The following is a 20761-nucleotide window of genomic DNA, read 5'->3' as shown; positions in this document are numbered from 1 at the left end:
ACTTCATATCGTAGCACCTGGCTCCTGAGGGGGGGCGTACCCATGTAGGGGGGGGCACCCCTGCGTTCAATATGCCAGTATATCTATTGTAGCGAATTCCTCTATTATCATATTCCACTCCAAGGAGATCGGCGCCATGCGCATACCCCTATATTCTTCCCTTTGTTACTCTGCTCCCTCCGCTCTCCCCCCATCTAATCACCTCTGCATGCCATTCCTGTAGTGATGGCGCTCTATAGGCCTTTCATTTCATGGTAATGTTCCTTTTTGCCAGTAGTAGTGCAAGGTTAGCAAATCTATGCGATAGGTTGCCTTTCTTCCCACGTGGCCCCAAGCCCAATATACAATACTCTATTGTGTCATTATTGTGTGCCGGAACGACAGCTGTTAAAATCTGACATACTGACATCCAGTAATGTCTTAATCTCGGACAGTCCCACACCATGTGTAGCAAGCCTCCGTGTGATGCGTGGCAATGAGGACAGGTATCCTCCACCTCAGGGAACATAATACTAAGCCTATGCGGGGTGAGGTATGCTCTGTGGAATAGCATTAACTGTATAAATTAGAATTTAGAGTTTTGCAATACTTTCCTGGGGTATCCCGCTATAGTATCCCATTCCTTATCTGTGAACCCCCGACCCACAACTCTTTCCCACTTGGCCCCTAACGCCTGCAGCGAGGTCTCCGCGCCTGCGCGGATCCCCCGTGTCAGCCACCTAGTCAAGTGTGCCCTGTGTCCCATTAAGTAGTGCATTGTGACGAGGTCGTTCGGGATGCGTTCCGTACCTTCCTGGGCCCACGTGTCTCTAATGTCTCTAATGTATCTCGAGATACCTGCATGTAGAAGAAACAAGGTGTCCGAAGTTCCATGTTCACGCACAAAGGCCTTGTGTGTCATCAGTACCCCCTCCGAGAAGAACGCTCCTACTGTAGTTATCCCTGCATCCATGCCCCCAGTGCACGAGCAGACACCACAACCAACTGTAAAGGGATCCCCAGCAGTGGAATAGTAGTAGCATATGGTGGTATGCGTTTGGTATATCGCAATGCCCATCTCCAGTACAGCAATGCTATCTGTAATAAGTGCGGTGATGCTGGTGGGATCTTGGCATTTGGTAGAAGGAGTTTGTGAATATCACCCCTGTCCCTATCCCGAGCCGACATTCCCACATCATGCAGGTTATGGCCCGCCAGCCAATACGCCAGCCTTTGTAGCTGGCTGGCGTAACAGTACGCTCTTAAAGCTCTTAAAGCGCCAGGATACCCTTGGGGTGACAGCCGCGCTATATAAGTGGACCTTACATTACATTAAATCAGGCACCCCCATGCCACCCCGTCCTGTATTAAGTTGTAATTTCGCCAAGCCAAGCCGTCTTCTCCCTGCGCCCAGATCAACTCTGACAGTAGTGAGTCCATCATTCTAAAACCCCCCCTGATATCAGAACCCGAAGGATGTGAAGTAATAAAGCAGCTTTGGCAACACCACCATGTTAGTAATGGCAATTCTCCCGGCCACCGACAGGGGAAGTGAGGACCAAAACTTCACCTGTGCCCTAATTGCGTCAATCGCTCTAGATAAATTACCATCCAGCAAGTCCGTCAGAGTGCGATAAACCTGTATTCCTAGATATTGAAAGGTGTTGGGTGCTATATTAAATTCCTGATGACCAAAACGCAATCGACCGGCTCAAGCAGGGCCATCAATGAAATAAGCATAGGACTTAGCAGCATTAATTGTGAGGCCAGACAACTCCTGGAATGAGTCAAAAACCGCCGGCAGGGGTTCAAGGTCCATATCCATGTCTTTGACGTACAATATAATATCATCCGCGTATGCAGAGACTATATGCGTCATTGGACCTCTGACTATTCCCCTACCCTCAGACAGGGAGCGGAGTCTACTCAAAAGGGGCTCCAGAGCCAATATAAACAGTAAAGGTGACAACGGGCACCCATGTCTGGTACCTCTGTATACGGTGTACCGTGGGAATATGTGCTGTCCCGTGCGTGTGCGAGCCGTGGGGCGCGTATATAATAACCGCACCCATGCAATATATTTGTCAGGTATGCCAAACCTGGTGAGGGCATAAAACATGTAGTCCCAGTGTAACAAATCGAACGCCTGTTTTAAGTCTAGTGATACGCACCCTTCCTCTGTTCCCGTGTCCACTGTACCCGCCATAACCTGATGTAACCTTCTAATATTCAGCGCCGTGCTTCTCCCAGGTACAAACCCGCACTGATCGGGATATACCAATGCTGGAACAAACTGACAGAGCCTATTAGCTAATATTTTACTCAGGATCTTATATTCCGAATTAAGTAGAGATAAAGGCCTGTACCCAGACATATCAGTCCCGTTTCGCCTAGGCTTCAATAGTGAGACCACGGTTGCCTATAGCATTGTGAGAGGGAGCACACCGGACTCCAGCAATTCCTGATATAGACATTGCAAACGTGACACCAACAAATCAATGTAGTGTGCATAAAATTCAATGGGTAATCCGTCATTGCCTGGGGATTTGTCGTGTGGAAGAGCCCTGATTGCCATTCTAATTTCTGGCCCCATCACCGGTCCCTCTAGGTCTTTTACGCTGCTGCTGCGTGAACTGTGGCAATAGTATTCCATCAAAGGAAGATGTTAAGTCAGTGTCAGGGTGACCCGTGGGTGGCCTGTATAAATGTTCGTAATACACTCTAAACGCTGTGTTGATTTCCAGCTGTGTGTTAACAACACCATCCTCATTATCTCTAATCTCTAGTATAGGGGACGGTGTGGGAGCATTCTTAACTAATTTAGCCAGGAGCTGACCCGCCTTGTTGGCATGTGCGTGTTGCTTCTGCGTGTAGAGTTTAAAGTCTATTACGTGCAATTCCTCCAAAAGTTCTGCATGTTGTCTATTCGCTTCTTGCAGCTGCGTAAGTTGTTCACTCGTTCCCACCGCCTCCCCTTCCAATGCGTGGAGCCTGCCCTCAACTTTCCTTAACCTTTCCATAAGGGTGTGCCTGACTCCTGATTTTGTATTGATGGCCACACTGTGTATAACCGTTTTAAATACGTCCCATTTAATTTGGCGCGAGCCAGCTGAGCCAGCGTTCTCCGAAAAATAATGTACAACCGCCACTGAGAGCGCGTTGCGTTTTGCCCAAGTGTAATACGCAGACATTAGAGGTAAGCAGCGCCTCCGAACAGAAAAGTCTGTCTATCCTAGTATGCAGCCGATGCGGTGGGGAATAAAAGGTATATTCTCTGTGTCCTGGGTTTCTCACCCGCCAGGTATCATACAGTCCCCACCCCCTAGCCCAACCTGCAAGTGCGTCTGCCTGTTTCTGACTTTCAGTTGCGTGCAGTGGGGGTGTGACCTGCTGAGTCCTTTGTCCAACACCGCATTGAAGTCGCCCCCTAGTACCCATCGATGGTCAGACCACTCCGTTAATGCCGTGTTAAGCATCTCAAGATATCTATCTTGCTCCGTGTTTGGGGCATATAAACTCCTTATGACAGTGTGCTCCCCATCCAGTGTACCGTGAAGTAGGACATATCGCCCATGTATGTCTATTCTTTGCTCCAACAACTTAAAAGGGACAGTGTTCCGCACCCACACGACCACAACCCTAGCAAAGGCCAAATAAGTCGTAGAGAACAATTGGCCCTGCCACTTCTTCTGTAATTTAGACACCTCGTCGTGTCTTAGATGTGTTTCCTGTAGGAAACCAACTTCTATCCATCTCCTATTGAGCTGCGCTAGAATACGATGTCTCTTGTTTATTGACCCCATGCCCCTTACATTCCAGGTGCAATAGTTGTACTTGTTACGTGTTGTCCTAGGGAAATCTGAGGTGTGGTGCTATCAATACAATACTATGTACGAACCTACAGGAGAGCAGGGGTATGAGGGCCGAGCAAGCATTCCCAACAAACGTCCCCAACATTGGGTTCCTCCATACAACACTAGAGGCCCAAACATGAAACACAAGTCCAACATAGACTCCCAATAAGAAATGCCATAGTGCAGTCGCCATGGGGGAGAAAGTGGCAACAGCCTCACTGCAAACAGTCATTACACTGCGTAGTAAAAATAAAGAAACTTACAAATCTACATAGTACCCTATCCAGTACCAACCCTCCGAACCCACGACCAGCCGCCCACACTAGCAAAGCAATATGCAGAGTGTCTCATACATTACCACCTCCGAACATCCCCTCAACAGAACTCTAGAATTCCCTGGCCATTTGTGCAGTAATGGAGGGAAACAGTGGCAAGCTAGTCTCGGAATCAGAGAATATCGTCGCTGCATCTGAGGACTGCGACAAGGAGGACTCACATCTTTGTTGGTGGCTATAGCCTTCTGTACCGCCAAGGTAAAGTCCGGATAAAGAGTGATTGTTTTGTTCTCAAAGTGTATTGATGCATTCTCCCTCGCCCCCCTCAGGATTGTATCACGATCTTTATAGTTCAGTATACGCGCAATCAGTGGTCTCGGTGGCACCCCCGTTGGTGGCGGTCTCGGTGGCACTCGGTGCGCACATTCCACACAGTACATGGCCGTCAACCCCTCCTTCGCCACGTGGTCTCTCAGCCAGGTTTCCACGAACTGAGTGGGATTTGACCCCTCGCTTCGCTCTGGAATCCCAAGAATTCGAACACTTTTCCATCGGGATCGCCCTTCTGCGTCAACCACCCTTTCTTGCAAGCCCCGCAGCTGCCATTGGAACTGTTCCATTTGGGAGGAGTGCATAGTCTGTTGTGGTATCAAGTCATCCAATGCAAGTTTATTCGACTTTACTTTGTCCGATAATTTTTTATGATCCGCCTGTAGTAAATTCAGACTAGAGGACAGTGCTCCGATTTGCGATTCAATAGTCCCGTATTTCCTTCAGAATTAAATGAAGCTTGGTAGCATGTTGATCTGTCCCCATGGGGGGCACCATCTCGCTATCCGAGGTGTTGGAGGGAGCACTATTAGGGCACCACTGAGGGACTGTGTGGTTAAAGTCAAGTGGGAGAATTGAATAGCTTTAGGGTGGTGGGTGGGAATTGTGTGGAGTTTGGAACTAATTTAATGTTTTAGAAATGCATACTGTAGTGGAAGATGCAACATTTGCCTGTATATATTTGTTTCTGTTTGTTGTCAACTATTTTACCCGCTGTGCTCTAGATAAAAGTTAGTTGGAAGGAATGTGACAGCTCAGGCGGGGATGGCCAGAGGGTTCAGAAGTATAAACTGAATCCTGCAGCAACATTTTTATGAAATTGTTCATCTGTAGAGGGATGTGCCGAGAGCAGGATTAAAGTCTCGGGGAAACATTTAATTAATGTATTTATTTATTGATACATTCACATCAGGACTACAATAATATCTAGAGGACAGTAAAGCATATGTGGTCATTTGAAAGAACATATAAATATATATATATATATATATATATATATATATATATATATATATATATATATATATATATATATATATATATATATATATATATATATATATATATATATATATATATATACACACACACACACACAATCGTATTATCCAATTAAATATGAAAATTTCTTATATCAAGCGGTCTAACAGTTGCTGGTGTGCATGAGTCGAGACCAAATAGTCATAATTTTTTGTGTCTTGGGGGAGCGGGGTTGCCAGGGAAGGGAGAGTCAAGCTCTGGTTTTAAACATAGGCTTACCACCCGCAGGGACCTGGCACTGCTGGCGAAGGCAGCTGTTAGTGGTGATGAGAGAGCCCTGGACATGTTCAACTGGAGGAAGTCTGGCAGAGGAGCTCAAATGAAAATCGGCTCCCAGGACGGACACAGCTTCTTCGTCAGCACAGCAGATGGTAAGAGCCACCCCTCGCAGCCTGCTGGGAAATGTTCTCCCATGGCACTGGTACAGGCCCCCACCTTCTGATGTAAGAGTGAAGTGTGTTCACTGTTGTTTCTCAAGACACAAGTGCTGTTCGTTACATTGGTATGCAAAGGTAAATGATCTATGAATGTACATTTCCTTCGAAATACATTATTATATGATATGAATGCATTTTTTTGCATTTTATCGATAGTGCTAGTCACAGAGTAATTCAATGTGGCGAATTGCCGTTGAAATGTTGTGAACTCCGACTTGCTTTGTAACATGTTTGATTTATTCCGTGCGGTTGAGCTGGGAATCCTCAATTGTCAATGTTTAAAAAGTACTTTTCACATACGCTTCTTTAATATTTTTCCATCCACGCAAATCGTGCAGTCACTCCACCTCGTAATGTTGTCATCTGCAAAACCTTCACAGGCAAAAAAGCTGATGGTCAGGAAAAGGCTGTTACATTTTGCCCTCGAATTGGCTTTGTCCGGTGGCAAATCAGTTTGTAGCTCTCCCTAAACCAGTGATTCCAAGGCCCCAAGAATGATGGCTTCTTAAGTGCCTGCCAGCTCCTCCCCTTCAAAGATCCAGCACTTCACATTACAACCTCTGCTACGAAGGAGCAGACTTCTGGTGTCTGATGAGAAACTATTGGGAAATCTTGAAATAAAGGTGGAGCATGAATCACCTTTGGTTTGATATCCGGCGTTGGTGTCACAATAATCACTGATGACCCCTGCAGCATGGAGGGCCGCACCTTCCAACGACACTAAGTCAACAGCTTTGATGGGCACAGAGGACACACAGTCAGTGGCCTCATTATTGCCAAAGCAGCAGAAGCACACGTACCATGCACAATAGGTTTCTCTGCCATTTTGAGCCCCTTCCAGAAAAATTCTATTATCACTGGCTCAGTGATCCAGGCATCCGCATCATTAATGTCTGCAGTCCACCCTACGCTTGTGTTTTCTGCAGTAGTTCACGTGTTGCAGACAGCCCTCCTGAAGTCACACCTCATGATCTGGTCATACCCCTCCAGCCTTCTCATCTCATCTCTCCGCCTCAATGAACTTTTCTCGTTGAAGGTCAAGCCTCAACAACTGGTATTTTGACTTCTGCTGATGCTTCAACAATTGCTATGCATTCCAGGATTTCTCCTCTTGCAATATCTTCTCAGCCTCTCAAGTTGATGTTTGGCGAGCCACTCTCCAAGTGGGGGGAGGGGACAGTAATGATCATGAATGTGGCACACTGGGACCAGATCCCCCGGTACCGTTTGTCACTAGGGCTTGAATATGCAATGTATGCCCCACTTTCAGGGGAAGGAAACCACTATTATAAATGTCCACACTATAGTTGTGGTAGCAACGCTACCGTCCTCACGGTGACTTGTTCCTGTATGTCTCCAGACTTCCTAAACTGTTTGAAGGGCATGTTTCACGGGTTTTACAACATATTTTTGTTTATTTCCTGACACATAGAAAAGTCAATATATCAGTTGTCTTTATTAGTAACTAGTAACTAGACCCTAAGCACCTAAATCAAAATTCCAAAAACTGGTACTACCGCTGTTGAACCTATTTGCAGCTCTGGAAAACACAAAATGTCAGTTCTTTGCCTGCAGATAGTGCTATCCAGGGAATCAAGGTGAAGTGCTTTTGACTCTCAGGTATGGGATATTTGCCTATGCCTTTCATCCAATACCACTGAGTTCCAGTTTTTTCTGCAAAGTGCAAAGAAGAACCTTGTTGGATTATCCTAAAGGCTTTCGCTGGGGCTATAGAGTTTTGGTGATCAGGCCGAAATTCACACTTGGAAGTCTTTATCTTAAAGTTTAAAAAAATTCTGTTTCCAGGCACTGTCCGAAACATATTACCCTCGAAAGACAGCCTCATGAGATCTTCCGCACTTACTGTAGTTGGCCAGAGTGAGTCTCAAGTAACCAATATGTATGTGTTCATATGGCATCTGTATCAAAATACATCAGGCCTACCTTTTCTCCATCAGAGTGATCAAAGAGTATATGAAAGAGCTAATTCCAGCTTTTGCATCACTTGTAAAACAACCAGCAGCCTGGGAGATCACCTGTGCTGGAAGCGCCCACGTTGAGCCCCTCATGCTCATTCACAAGGCTCCACTGCAGATGCTTCCTTTGAAGATGGCTGTTTTGCTTACCCTTTTCCTGTCAAAGAATCATTCGCTAAGTTCAGCAAAAGTACTCTGTGGACTGACTTGTATTTCATTCTTAAAGTGGCAACTATTTTTTACCTCAATGAGACTACATTTACCAACTTCGTTTCCTCAGTTTTCTGCAGTGGCTGAAAGGTTACTTCATTTCGGATTTTGTCTGACCTGTTATATGGCCAGGACAAGGCTTCCTACTCTCCAGCCAGCTCTTTGCCTCCTTTGCCAATGCCAAAAAAGTAAATCATTCTTTAAAAAGCCATTTCCTACTGGATTACGACATGCATCAGTCTATGACGCCAAAGTGGGCAAGATGGGAGCCCACTCCACCAGAGGGAGGCATGCATTATAGACGTGTTTATTACTGATGTTTGTAAAACAGCTACATGGGCTACTGCACACACCTCCCCAAGCATTATTGCCTTGACATCCAGTTAAGATAGACACTGCTGTCTGAATAGCTGGGCTACAGAACCTGTTTCATTAAGGTGAACCTCATCCCAACTTTAGCTATTTTTACCCTTTTTGGTACTGCTTTCGTAGCCATAATTCAAGCTTGTAAAGCTTTGAAGGATCCAGTTCTGGAGAAAAATGACTTGCTTGTGTTAGGACTTTTACATGTGCAGATTTCGGGATCCATAAAGCTCTATCTGATGAATCGGAATTTAAAACGGAGGCTCCTCCATAAATCAATACATTTAAACAACGTGAAGCACATTAGACTCCAGAAGAAAGACAGAGAAGGGTAATGTTTCAAACCATAAAGGTTTCTCATAAGTTAATCATTTACAAAAGGCAAAAATCATGACATTTATATCTATCACTCAGATATTAACACAGCAAGTAAGATGTAGTATAATCAAATCAGGCATATAAGAAATAAAGGTCGAACATGTATAAGGTCGCCTCGAAGTGAAGGATTAAGAAGAGTCAGTTCGTTCTCCCATAATGAGAGTACCCTAAAACCTTCTACTCTGCTCTAAAATGCATCGAAAACAGACTAAAGCATTCTCTACTGTAATATTCTCTGAAGAAGCTTAAATGACACAACATATTCTACACCTACGCACAGTTCTAATAAAATAGTCTGATCAGGTTAAAGTGAAATAATACACTTGTGTACTCATTAGCTTCTCAGGATTCATCACAATGCATCTCCAATCTGTCCTTCAAACTTACTTGAGATACATGGACAAGCCTGTATTCTGCAGGTACCTCCGTGAGTAGTCTACCAAATCTAACATTCCACAATTATCACACTGAAAAAAGAGACATTTCACATGGCAAAAGAATATTGTGTTCAAAAGATAAGTTTATTTTGACCATCGGTCATTAAACAGCATACCATTAAAACACAACCTTTGATTAAAATTGTATTAAAGCCATTATTAAAATACAAAGTGATTATTACAAATTCATTATCATCTTACAGCAGATAACTTAATTATCCTAAAATTGCACTTAGTTTTGTTAAAACAAATACATACTCAATTTATGGACACAATCTAAAACACCTATATAATATAGACGTTTTGATTTTCTGTTTAAACCACTTAAAATTACCATATTTACAAATTCTCTTTGTCAGTACACGGACAACTCCTCCATTCCATATTCCATGAGTAACCTTTTAACCGCCTGGATATACTTCGCCACTGCTATTGCTATATCGAGTAACTGCATGTCCATGAGGAGCTCAATTGCTTGCATCCGTGACCCAATCCCATACTTTAAAAATCCTGGACATAGGAACAATTTTCGTTTGTCTAGCAATTTTTTGCCATCCACCAGAATGTGAAGGCAATTACATTTCATACCCATCCCACATTTACACCTGTCCTCATGGTCCGTCAGTATTCCTTTTATTTTGTCATTGGCTCGAGCGGGGTTAATGCCTACTCTCATTCTTAAAAGTTCCATTCTGGGGGGGAGGAGCTACGCTAGCAACCAAGATGGCCGCATAAACTCCCGGCTCCGCCGACCTCCGCCAGCAGCTCGTATATCCTGCAAATTATCCTGACTTCACGCCGAACTCCCGTATGTATGAGGAGTAACTGACTCTGAAGGCGCAATCCCGAACTTTCTATCATACCGGGTGACAGAGATACGCCGTGTTTTATTCTCGGCCTACCCGGAGCGGAAGCCGGGGCCTTGATTTCCAACCCATCCGGGCTGGAATTGAACAACATCGGCTGTGAACCCTGGGCTTTGTCCGGTCTCCCGAACGGAGATATAATCTTCCTGTTTTTCACGGCGATTTCATATCCTGCCTGCAACACACACGCTAAGGCGTGTCACATCGTTTACTGCGGCCCCGTATCCTACGTCCGGAGACACAGTAAGCTTGTCGTGGGAGTGAGGACGGGAGCCCTGATCAGCGGCAAAGGAGTAACGTCGTGAGGTGAGAGCGCCCGTTGCTGGTGTCCGCTCCAGATTTGCTTGCTACCCCGGGAAACCGGCCTACGGGGTTTGCATCCTGATCTGTGGCTTGCGAGGGGAGATGGAGGAGACAGAAGACTCGCCACCGCTGCACGCCGTAATGGCGGCCATTAGAGGGCTCCACTCACAGATCACCGTCAACTACCAGGCACTGTCGGTAACAATGGACGATCTTTGCCTGAGACCAGGCAGCGGCTTTTTGCCATCATTGCAGCCAGCGTTGGTGCCAACGGAACATCGTATATCCGACTTCGAGGTCCCCGTGCAGACGCCGGATCCCTTTGGCGCTGCGGATTCCTATACTACGGATCGCGCGCCCATGAACATTGTCTGCGTTCCCTGCTTGAACCCTATCTCGCCGAATTTCACTATGGACAACCTTGACTGCCTTAACAAGATCACCTGTGACTATTGGAGAGTTTTATCATTCTGCCACGCTTTTCCTCGCTTGCTTTGTGTGGACCGTGAACTCTTATCCTTTACTTGGCTTGTTCGTACTGACTTGAATTTTCATGCAAGCCTAATCGCTCTCACTGTTGCTGGGGCCTGGGTTATAAATGCTCCAGTGAACATTCGTACTGGCCAGGGTTAACTTGTGGGGCTTTTCAGGATATGGGACGACAATTTACTCTGCTGTTGGGATTGTGACCTGTTAACTGCGGGAGTCGGTGGTATGTTTGGTGCTTCCCCTGATTGATAGTGTATTTCGGTGCATTTATTTTGAACTTGTTTCCGGGGGGTCGCATCTGGTGGGGATAGGGGAGTCCGGGAGTGTGTTTTTCTGTTTCTCCTCCTCTGCTACTTTCTTCTTTTAGGGATGCTTCTGGGCGACAGGCACGCTGCTAGTGGGTTAGGCCGTAGCCATTGCAGGGGTGCAGGGTGGTGGGGGGGGTTTGTTATTTTGCCTTTGTTTTGTTCTATGTCCCCTTTTTCTTCTCTCTTTCTCTCTTTCGGGTATTCCTCTGGGCGACAGGCGCGCTGCTAGCGGGGTAGGCCATAGCCATTGCGGGGCAGCAGGGTGGGGGGGTGTGAGGGGGATTTGTTATTTTGCCTTTGTTGTGTTCTATGGCCCCCTTTCTTTTTCTTTTTCTTGCAGGGTCCGGTAGCGATAACTTTCGGTTTTATCCTGAAGTAGATGAGTGGGCGGGGTCTGGGGTGGGTGGCTGCGATGATAGATAGGTAGCTTTGTTCTTTACTCTTAGTGAACTAACTGGCGCTTGCATTTATATTGTTGGTCTATTTTGATTCATGACTACTTTTAACACCTACCCGCATTTTTGTACCTCCGAGTGTGTAGCTCCGGATATCCTGTATTTTCTTCTTTATCTCATTCTTGAGGGGAGGGGGGTTAAATATAAAATGAAACTTTATTCATATCCTTGATTCGAAATGTTTCCGATACACCGTCTATCCTTTACCGCTGCCAGACCCATGGGTTGTCGGCTGAATAGCTGTGTTATTGGTTTTGCTGATCCGTGTTGCATACATGTGGTACCGGCCCCTGCTGTTGCAGGGCTACTTTTGTATCTTGTGTTGAACGATATAATAAAGGTTTAAAAAAAAAAAAATTCCATTCTGAGCCATTGATTTGGTCGGGTATCTAGGTAAGGATACCGTTTTTCATACCTCCAACTATTTATCAAAAATTGCACAGACTCTTTTTGTCTCAAATACTCCAAATCACTTAGTCTGTACTTTTCCTTTCGTAGGGATTTGAGTACACTTTTTGTTTTTCATCAATATGCAAGGACTGGGGGTCAATTTTCACCTTCAAATTTTCACAGATGGAGTACAGTTTCTTTCTTATTACTTTCGTCCACTTTAGTTCGCACAACTGTATCTCCTTCATACACCAAACCAACACTTTACCATCTTCCCCTGCCCCCAGTCGTTTCCAGAATCTAAGTAAACACACTAGGACCTTGACATTCCATGATATCAAATCTAGCTCTAGCCTAATGGCCTGGATCATTGATGAGCTAGGCAGTGACATCAATGCTTTTAAGCATTTATCTTCCTTGCTGTCCCAGCTACTTTTCCCTCCTAAACATAACATTTCTGCCCCATACTGCAGTTGTGGAGGGATCATTGCATTAAATGCCTTCAATAGGGGTCTATGGGACATAGCACCATAATTACGATTGATTTTTTTTAGCCCACAGACCGAGGCTAAAGCTGTGGCTTTCTGGGCCTCCAAGTGCGTACTCCATTTCAGTGACCTGTCAAACCATATTCCCAGGTATTTATATTTGTTAACCACTTCTAGTTTTGTTTGCCCCAAAAACCAGTTCCTATATTGATCTCTCTTCCCAAAGCACAATATTTTGTTTTGTCCATGTTAACTGTAAGGTGTGGACGCGAAGGAGTTGATGCCTGATTTCTGCCGTGAGGGGAACGGCCAAAGCTTTTAAGTTTACCTACCCTTGCAAGTGCCCTTGGGACGCCATTGACAAGCCATCTGAGCTGCCGGAGCAGCCTTGAGGGGAACGGCTCGGCGTGCCTAAAATCCCCAGAAGCCCCTGCGAGGCACAGGGCTCGTGACGCTGCCAGAGGGCGCCAGAGGCCCTCATAATCGGCCCGGCCCTCCGCAGCGCGAGACGCAAAAGAGTTGGTGCCAGATTTTTGCCGTGAGGGGAGCGGCCAAAGCTTTTAAGTTTACCTACCCCTGCAGGTGCCCTTGGGACGCCATTGACAATCCATCTGAGCCGCCGGAGCAGCCGTGAGGGGAACGGCTCGGCGTGCCAACAATCCCCAGAAGCCCCTGCGAGGCGCAGGGCCTGTGACGCTGCCGGAGGGCACCAGAGGCCCTCATAAATGGCCCTCCCGCAGCACGGGATGCGTGCGAGCGTGCCCGGGCGCTGCCCGGGCAATGCCCGCGCCAAGGGCGGGCCCATCTGCGCCCGTCAGAGGCCGGAAGAGGCTGGGCTGGTCAACCCCTCCGACACTCCCGACCCAGGAATTGAAAGGTATTGTGGCAGTGGCCAAACTTATATTTTGATACTTACGGAAGCACTTTAAAATAACTGCAGTTTGCACACAATGATCTCCTTTTCTGCTATTTTGCTTTGGACTCCTGAACTTAGGTGGGGCTGGGCCACAGCTCTTGGTTGCTTCTGTTGGATACTCACTTGAAGGTACTGTGTATGCTGCCCGAAAGGGGGAACCCGTTTAAGGCTGACTCCCTCACTAGTGATAAACTCTGGTCCTTTTATTGGTTTAAGCGTTAGTTGTTGGTTGTAATTGTGATACACTCTGTCCCTGTATAATCAAGCTACTATGGGGAAACGGAAAACTGCAAGTGTCCCATCCAAAAAGAAGAAGGTCTTCTCCAAAAGCAATCGGTCTGAAATACATACGTCCCCCTATGGAGTGCCCCAGGGCTCTATATTGATCCCCCTCCTTTTTAATGTGTATGTCACTCCCCTAGCCAAAATTGCAGAAGAGATGGATCTTACCATCCATTCATACGCTGACGACACACAACTTGTGTTCTCCCTTACACCTTCAGAAAAATCTGACATCTCTCCCCTTCGATCTGGACTACTCAAAATGGCCAACTGGCTCCACTCTAAAAAACTAAAACTGAATGGGGAAAAAACAGAGCTGTTAATTTTTGGCAATCAAAAGAATCTCTGGGGCCCAACTCAATGGCCCGCGGAAATGAGCGCCATCCCTACCGCAGTTCAATCCACACGTAATCTAGGGATCATAATCGATGATAAACTATCCATGTGGACACACACAGCCAAAACGGCCTCCACATGTTTTCTCATCCTCAAATGGCTGAGAAAAATATTGTGGCAACTGCCAGATGGGGCCCAGAGGACTGTTATACAGGCATTAATTACGTCTAGATTAGATTACGGTAATGTACTATTTCTAGGATCTACGAATAGAACTCTGAACCAACTGCAAGTAGTACAAAACTCCGCGGCCAGAATGCTCCTCAATCTTCCAGGACGCACGAGGATGACAGACCATCTTAGAAATTTATACTGGCTGAGAGTGTCCAGCAGAGTAAAATTCAAGGCACTGTGCTATATGCACAGAATCAGCTTAGGAAAAGCCCCGAGTACCTATGTAAAATGGTCCAGAAATACCTACCTGCGCGTAACCTGCGCTCAATGAATCAAGCGAAATTCATTGTGCCCAAGATAAAAAGGGTTCGACTAGGAGGGTCGCTCTTTCTCCTTCTTAGCGCCGACACTATGGAATTCACTACGCCTCCAATTACGGCTAGAACCATGCTATTTACGCTTTCGCAAGGGAGTGAAATCATGGCTGTTCAATCAATAATTGTCCCCTGTTTCCTTTCAGTAACATTGATCCAGGGCGCCGGGAAACCCTCAGGGTAGCTGTCGTGCCATATATAAATGCAATATTAATAATAATAATAATAATAAGAAGAAGAAACAAATGGACGCCAATTTACGAAGTTTGCGGGGGAAATTTGTCACATAGCCTAGGAGTGCGATTTCTGGTGTGACAGTTAACAGCAAACCCAATATGTCACCCAAAATCTTGTGTACCTCTACCTAGTAAGTGTGGAGTCTCGGGCAAGTCAAGGAGAGGTGTGCGAAGTCTGCCTGCGGGGCATTACACCTGGGGCATACATGGGGTCTATTGGCATCTATCCTGTGAGCGAGCGCTGGTGTGTGATACATCCTTCGCAGGAATTTAAAGTGTATGAGTTTGTGTCTACTGTTCATGGTGACCTCCCTGGTCATAGCACAACATGCTTCGCACTGGTCGTCTGAAATCTGCATGCCCAGATCATGTCCCCATCCAGCGCGTACCACCCCGTCTGACGATGGAAGAGAGGACAAACACAACTTATAGAGTTTGGACACCACGTGAGCCCCTGAGTCGTTTTGTATAATGAATGTAAGCGCAGGATTGTCATCAGGTGGAAGGGGGAATGTGGGAAATGCAGCCCGTAACATCGCACGCAGTCTCATGAGGATTAAAGCATCCATAAATGTTCGGTCGGTAAAACGGGGGTCTTCTGTCATAGAGAAAGCGTGGCCGTCGGGGAACAAGTCACCGATCGTGCGGAGCTGGAATTTGGATAGCGTGCGACGAACCACAGATTCGCCCGTTATGGGGAGCCAGTGTGGGTTGGGTAAAGGAAGGGCAGGGGAGTACATTGTGTCTATGTGGAGTAAGCGCCTGATCTTGTCCCAAGCCCAGGCCGTCATGGTGAGTGGGTGTATATCGTGCGGGTCTCGAGGGAGACCCTTGGGGAGGACTGCATCAAGTGACACCGGGAGCGCCGCATCAGCCTCCGGTTTCAAATGTGGAATTCTGGCATCTGGATGGTACCAAGTGTGGGCGTATGAACATTGGGCTACTAGGTAGTAGAGGTAAAAGTCCGGGACCCCAAAGCCACCCCTTTCGTATGGCAGTGTCAGTGTGCGCCAGGCTACGAGGGGGTGTCTACCCCCCCACACCAACCGCAGCAGGGTAGAGCGTAGCTGTGTGAAAAAGACCTTGGTTAGAGGGATTGGGATGTTATTGAAAAGGTACAAAAAACGGGGGAGAATTACCATTTTAACAATGGCGATCCGGCCAGCCATAGACAGATAGAGTCGAAGCCATCTGTCCGTGTTATCTTCCAAGAAATCCAAGGCTTGTCCATAGTTCAGGCAAATGATGGACACAGTGTCATGATGTACGTGGATCCCAAGGTATTTGATAGAGTTCTCGCACCACTCCAAAGGGAGGGAGCACGGCCACCGTGTGGTGGCGGGGGTGAGCGGAAATAGCTGTGATTTGTGCCAATTAACCTTGAGGCCGGAGTACCCACCAAATCGGGCAATTTCCGACAGTAGTGGCTGCAGGTTGGCCTCCGGAGTGCGGACATATAAGACCATATCGTCTGCATAAAGGGAGACCAATAGAGGGCCAGTGCGGAATTGGAGCCCCCTGTATAGGTGTTTTTCCTGGAAGTGCCGAACCAGAGGGTCCATCGCCAAAATGAAAAGGAGAGGGGATAAGGGGCATCCTTGTCGGGTGCCTCTGGAGAGGGTGAACCTATCAGTGATGGTGCCATTGAGGCGAATGCGAGCCGTGGGTGCAGTGTACAGCAATTCCACTGTCGCTTCAAACATTGCGGGCATGCCCATCCTCCGCATCACCTCCAGGAAAAAAGGCCACTCTAAAGTGTCGAATGCCTTTTCGGCATCTAAAAATACCGCTGCCGCCTGAGTGGAGGGTTAGATCCTATGGAGGACCGAGAAAAGTGTACGAAGATTCAAGGAGGTTGATCTCTGGGGGATGAAGCCAGACTGTGCCGGCGAAACAATGGAATCCACCAGCAGTGCTAGCCGCATCGCCAGGACCTTGGCCAAAATCTTGTAATCAAGATTAAGGAGCGAAAGCGGACGGTAGGAGCTGCAGACCGTGGGGTCGCGTCCCGGCTTGGGCAGCAAAACGATGACCGCTTCCCGGAGCGTGGGGGGAAGAACACCAGACTCCAGAGTCTCCGCATATACTTCAACAAGCCTGGGAACGAGCTCCTCTTTGTATTCCTGGTAAAAATCGGCAGTGAAACCATCCAGACCTGGCGCAGCAAACCCCCTCAAGGAGTCAATTGCCTCAGCGATCAATTCCGGTGTGATGGGATGAGCCAGAAATTCTTGCATATACTTCTCCAAGTAAACCATGGCAATTTCATTAATATAGGACCCGGGGTCGCGGCAATCATCCGGAAGGGCAGATGTGTAAAGATGGCGGTAGTAGGTTAAAAAGGTATTGCAAATATCGGGGGTAGAAAAGTGGTGCCTGTCGTGTACGTCTGTAATGTCAGTGATGTATGTGGCCTGCTGTGGCGGGCGTAGCAGTTGAGCCAGTAGTCTGCCAGGCCGATCTCCCTCACCATATCGGCGCGCCGTGTGGTATTTGCCCTTAAACCGCATCTCCCTGTCCGCTGTGTCCCTGAACTCCAGTAGCAACTCGAGACGTCGAGCCTCACGTTTCGGCGAAGGGTCCGCGAGGACTTCACTTTCAGCTGTTAACAGCTCATCCTCAAGGCGGTTCAGAGTAGCACGGATCTCTCGCAGCGCTCCAACATGTTTGGTGATGCAAACCCCCCTTATTGTGGCCTTAAACCCCTCCCACAACAAGGCCCAAGTGGTCACAGAGCCAGTGTTGATGTCAAAATAGTCCTCAATTGCAGTACGGACCTCCTCAGTAAAGACCGGGTCTGCTAAGGCTCTCCCTGGGAAACGCCATTGTCGTTCATAGCCGCCCAGCCTAGGGATTGATAGTGTCAATACCAGAGGGGAGTGGTCAGAAAGAGTGCGCGGAAGCGTGCGTAGATCAGTCATCCAGCCCGCTAAGCCCGGTGAAAGTAGCCAGTAGTCAAGTCTGGTGCTCGTGTTGTGATAGCTGGAGTGGTGAATAAAAGCTGGGGTATCAGCGTGCCGTCTAGCCTCTACGTCTAGCAATGAAAAGTGTGAACAAATAGCCGCAACGGCCGCGCGGGCAAGTGGTTTGCGATCTGGGGAGGGAGACGTGCTATCCCTACACGGGTCCATCAATAGATTGAAATCGCCCCCCATTGCCAGCAGCTCAATGTTTGAGCGGAGCAGTGATAGGTATAGGTCATGAAAACAGGCCGGGAGTCAGTATTGGGACCATAGACCCCCACAAAGGCTATCCTGTAACCATACAGCACACCAGAGAGTATCACATACCTGCCATCGACATCCACCTTACTCTCAGCGAACACAAAGGGTATCCTTTTATGTATCAAAATCGCAACCCCACGGGCGTACCTACTGTAGTTAGCAAACACTCTATGGGTACCCCAACCCTTCGCCAAGGAAGCCATGTCAGCCTGCATCAGGTGTGTCTCCTGCAGGAAGAGGACATCTACTTTATGCCGGTCGGCATATTGTAAAACCTGTTTATGCTTGCGAGTGGTGTTCAAGCCACGAACATTCCATGTCATCAATGTTAGCCTGGAAGGCCCAGACTGCAGACCTAATCCGGCCATAATGTCAGATCAAGGATCGTAAGTAATGGGTGGTCATCCAGCAAGCCGATACCACAAGTCTTGCTATCAAACAAAAAAAAGAAAAAGAGCCACAGAAAAAGCGCACACCCCATCCCCCACCCACCACCCAGCCTCCCAGCACCCCAGGAGAGGCAGATCCCAGACAATCTCTGAACTGCAGTGCAGAATACCAACAGCCGATTACACATACAAATAGAACATATCTGCAAATTTAAAAATAACAAACCCCAGGAAGAACGAAATAAACAGGCATACGCCATAGGGGGAAGCAACGCTACCCCCGGGCGGACAACCCAGCTGCGCGACATACGAGATATTGGTATGTAAAGCAGTCCAGCGGAGTCGGACCGTCACCCAACATAGAGAAGGAGCCGTACCCCAAGCATCATCGGATGATCAGCCTAGTCCAGTTGCAGCGAACAAGTCAGCACTGGCCTGCGAGTCAGATTGAGGTGGAGAGTTAGGCCTCGAGCCGGCAGACCAGACCCTTTTTGTAGGCATGACAGAAGTCTTGGGCCTCGGCCGGGGATTCAAAGATGCGGAATCGGCCATTCACATCCACTTTCAGCCGCGCCGGGTAGAGCATACTGTATTTCAGGCCAAGATTTCGAAGAGCCGCCTTGACGCTAGTAAATTTCCGTTGTGCCTCTTGTACCATAAGAGTATAGTCCGGAAAGGACAATTTGCTTCCCTGCCACTGCACTTCTCCCATCTCACGTGCAGCTCGGAGTGCGGCGTCACGGTCACGAAAGTTCATAATCCTGGCAATAATTGGTCGAGGCAATTGCCCGGTGCGCGGTTTAAGCCCCAATGACCTGGGGGCCCTCTCCACCACAAAGCCGGCCGTGAAGGTGTCTTTACCGAACAGTTCAATGAGGAGACGCTCTACAAAAGTGTCAAACCGGCCTGTGGCAGTTGTCTCCGCAACACCAAGAATGCGAATGTTATTTCTCCGGCTCCGCGCTTCCAAGTCCTCATTCTTGATGGCAACGTCTTTAAGGATTCTCTCAACGCGTTCCAGTCGCTTCAGCGCCTTAGAGGACCCGTCCTCCACTTCTGATATTCTGGACTCAGCTAAGTCGAGGCGACGGTCGTGGGCCTGCACCGTGGAGCCAATATCAGACAGCTTCTTCTCCAAGCTGTCGAAGCGCGTGTCAAGCGCCTTGAAGCCAGCACGCATTTCCCCCATCATGGCGGCCATCATGGAGGCTGCATCGCCATCGTCCGGTATCCCAGAAGCGCCAGAGGCCGCACCAGGCGGGGGGTCAGTGGTGAGGAGAGATGTTTTATCGAAGCTGAGCTTCCTCTGAGAAGGATCCCTTTTTCCCATTGTCGAGGTCGCGGGAAGCAGTCGCAGAAACAGTGCCAATAGCTAGCAACAGTAAGCAAATGACCAGACGTGAGACCCACCTCCGAAGCCACTAAAGCGTGTGCAGACTTGGCGGGGTACTAGCACTGCAAGCAGGATCCAGGCCCCATGAGCAATGTCCAGTAGATAGTGGTCAGGCACAGCCAGTACAGTGATCCCAAGGCGGGCCCTTCACGTGTATGGGCCCTCGCCCCTGCAGACGTTATTGGCCGGGGAGCAACCCCTTCGAGGAGTCAGGGCTGTACGGAAGCGGATAGGCACAGACTCTGTGTCGGATATAGCACGGCGGAGCCGCTGTATGGCACCTGAGACCGCCGCTGGGACCTCCCGCAGCCGTGCACCCCGACCCCACCGCCACCCGCCAGGCCCCACAGCCACCACCCGCAAGCCCGCACGGGCCCGTAATCCAGGTCCCGGTCCCGGCGCTCACCCGGGCCTAAGGCCTCTGCCCCGCGCCGGGAACCAAGTAGCCCAGAGAAACGGGAGCCGTGCAGGGAGGGCGCTGCCCACGCGAGCCCGGCAGGGGAGACAGCAGGAAAAAGGGACGCACAACCGCTAAGGCCGAGCAGCACTCACCCGGCGCTCCAGAGCAGAAGGGAAGATGGCGCCGAGGTCCGAAGGCCTCAGGTCCCCTCCGCCGGGTGCTTAGTGTCCGGTTGCTCCTGCGGCATGGAAACCTCGCCCAGGTGTTCCGGAGGTCATCAGGGGACGGCTCCGCGCTGCTGGTGGGGAAATCAGACACGGGTCATATCTTGTTCGCCGTCGCTGGGAGCCCGCCCGGAGGAGCTTCACGGCAGTGCGGCCATTTCGTTCGCCGCCGTGGCCACGCCCCCGCTGTTGCTCGATCTTTAATACTTCAAAACTGGAAATCCAGGGAGATCC

The 20761-nt window shown here is 48.4% G+C and overlaps 1 protein-coding gene across 1 annotated transcript in view; it reads left to right on the top strand.

Moving 5' to 3' along the window:
* IFT140 (intraflagellar transport 140) overlaps window positions 1-20761 on the top strand; it is a 1373663-nt gene that overhangs the window by 323420 nt on the left and 1029482 nt on the right. Inside the window, exon 5 of the mRNA XM_086941301.1 lies at window positions 5708-5850. Within this exon, the coding sequence (XP_086797427.1) occupies window positions 5708-5850 (143 nt within the window). The remainder of the gene's footprint in view (window positions 1-5707; window positions 5851-20761) is intronic.

This window comes from Lissotriton vulgaris, chromosome 10 (genome assembly GCF_964263255.1).
Source record: "Lissotriton vulgaris chromosome 10, aLisVul1.2, whole genome shotgun sequence".
NCBI lineage: Eukaryota > Metazoa > Chordata > Amphibia > Caudata > Salamandridae > Lissotriton > Lissotriton vulgaris.
The sequence above is the reverse complement of the archived record's forward strand: the minus strand, read 5'-3'. Positions and strand labels throughout refer to the sequence as shown.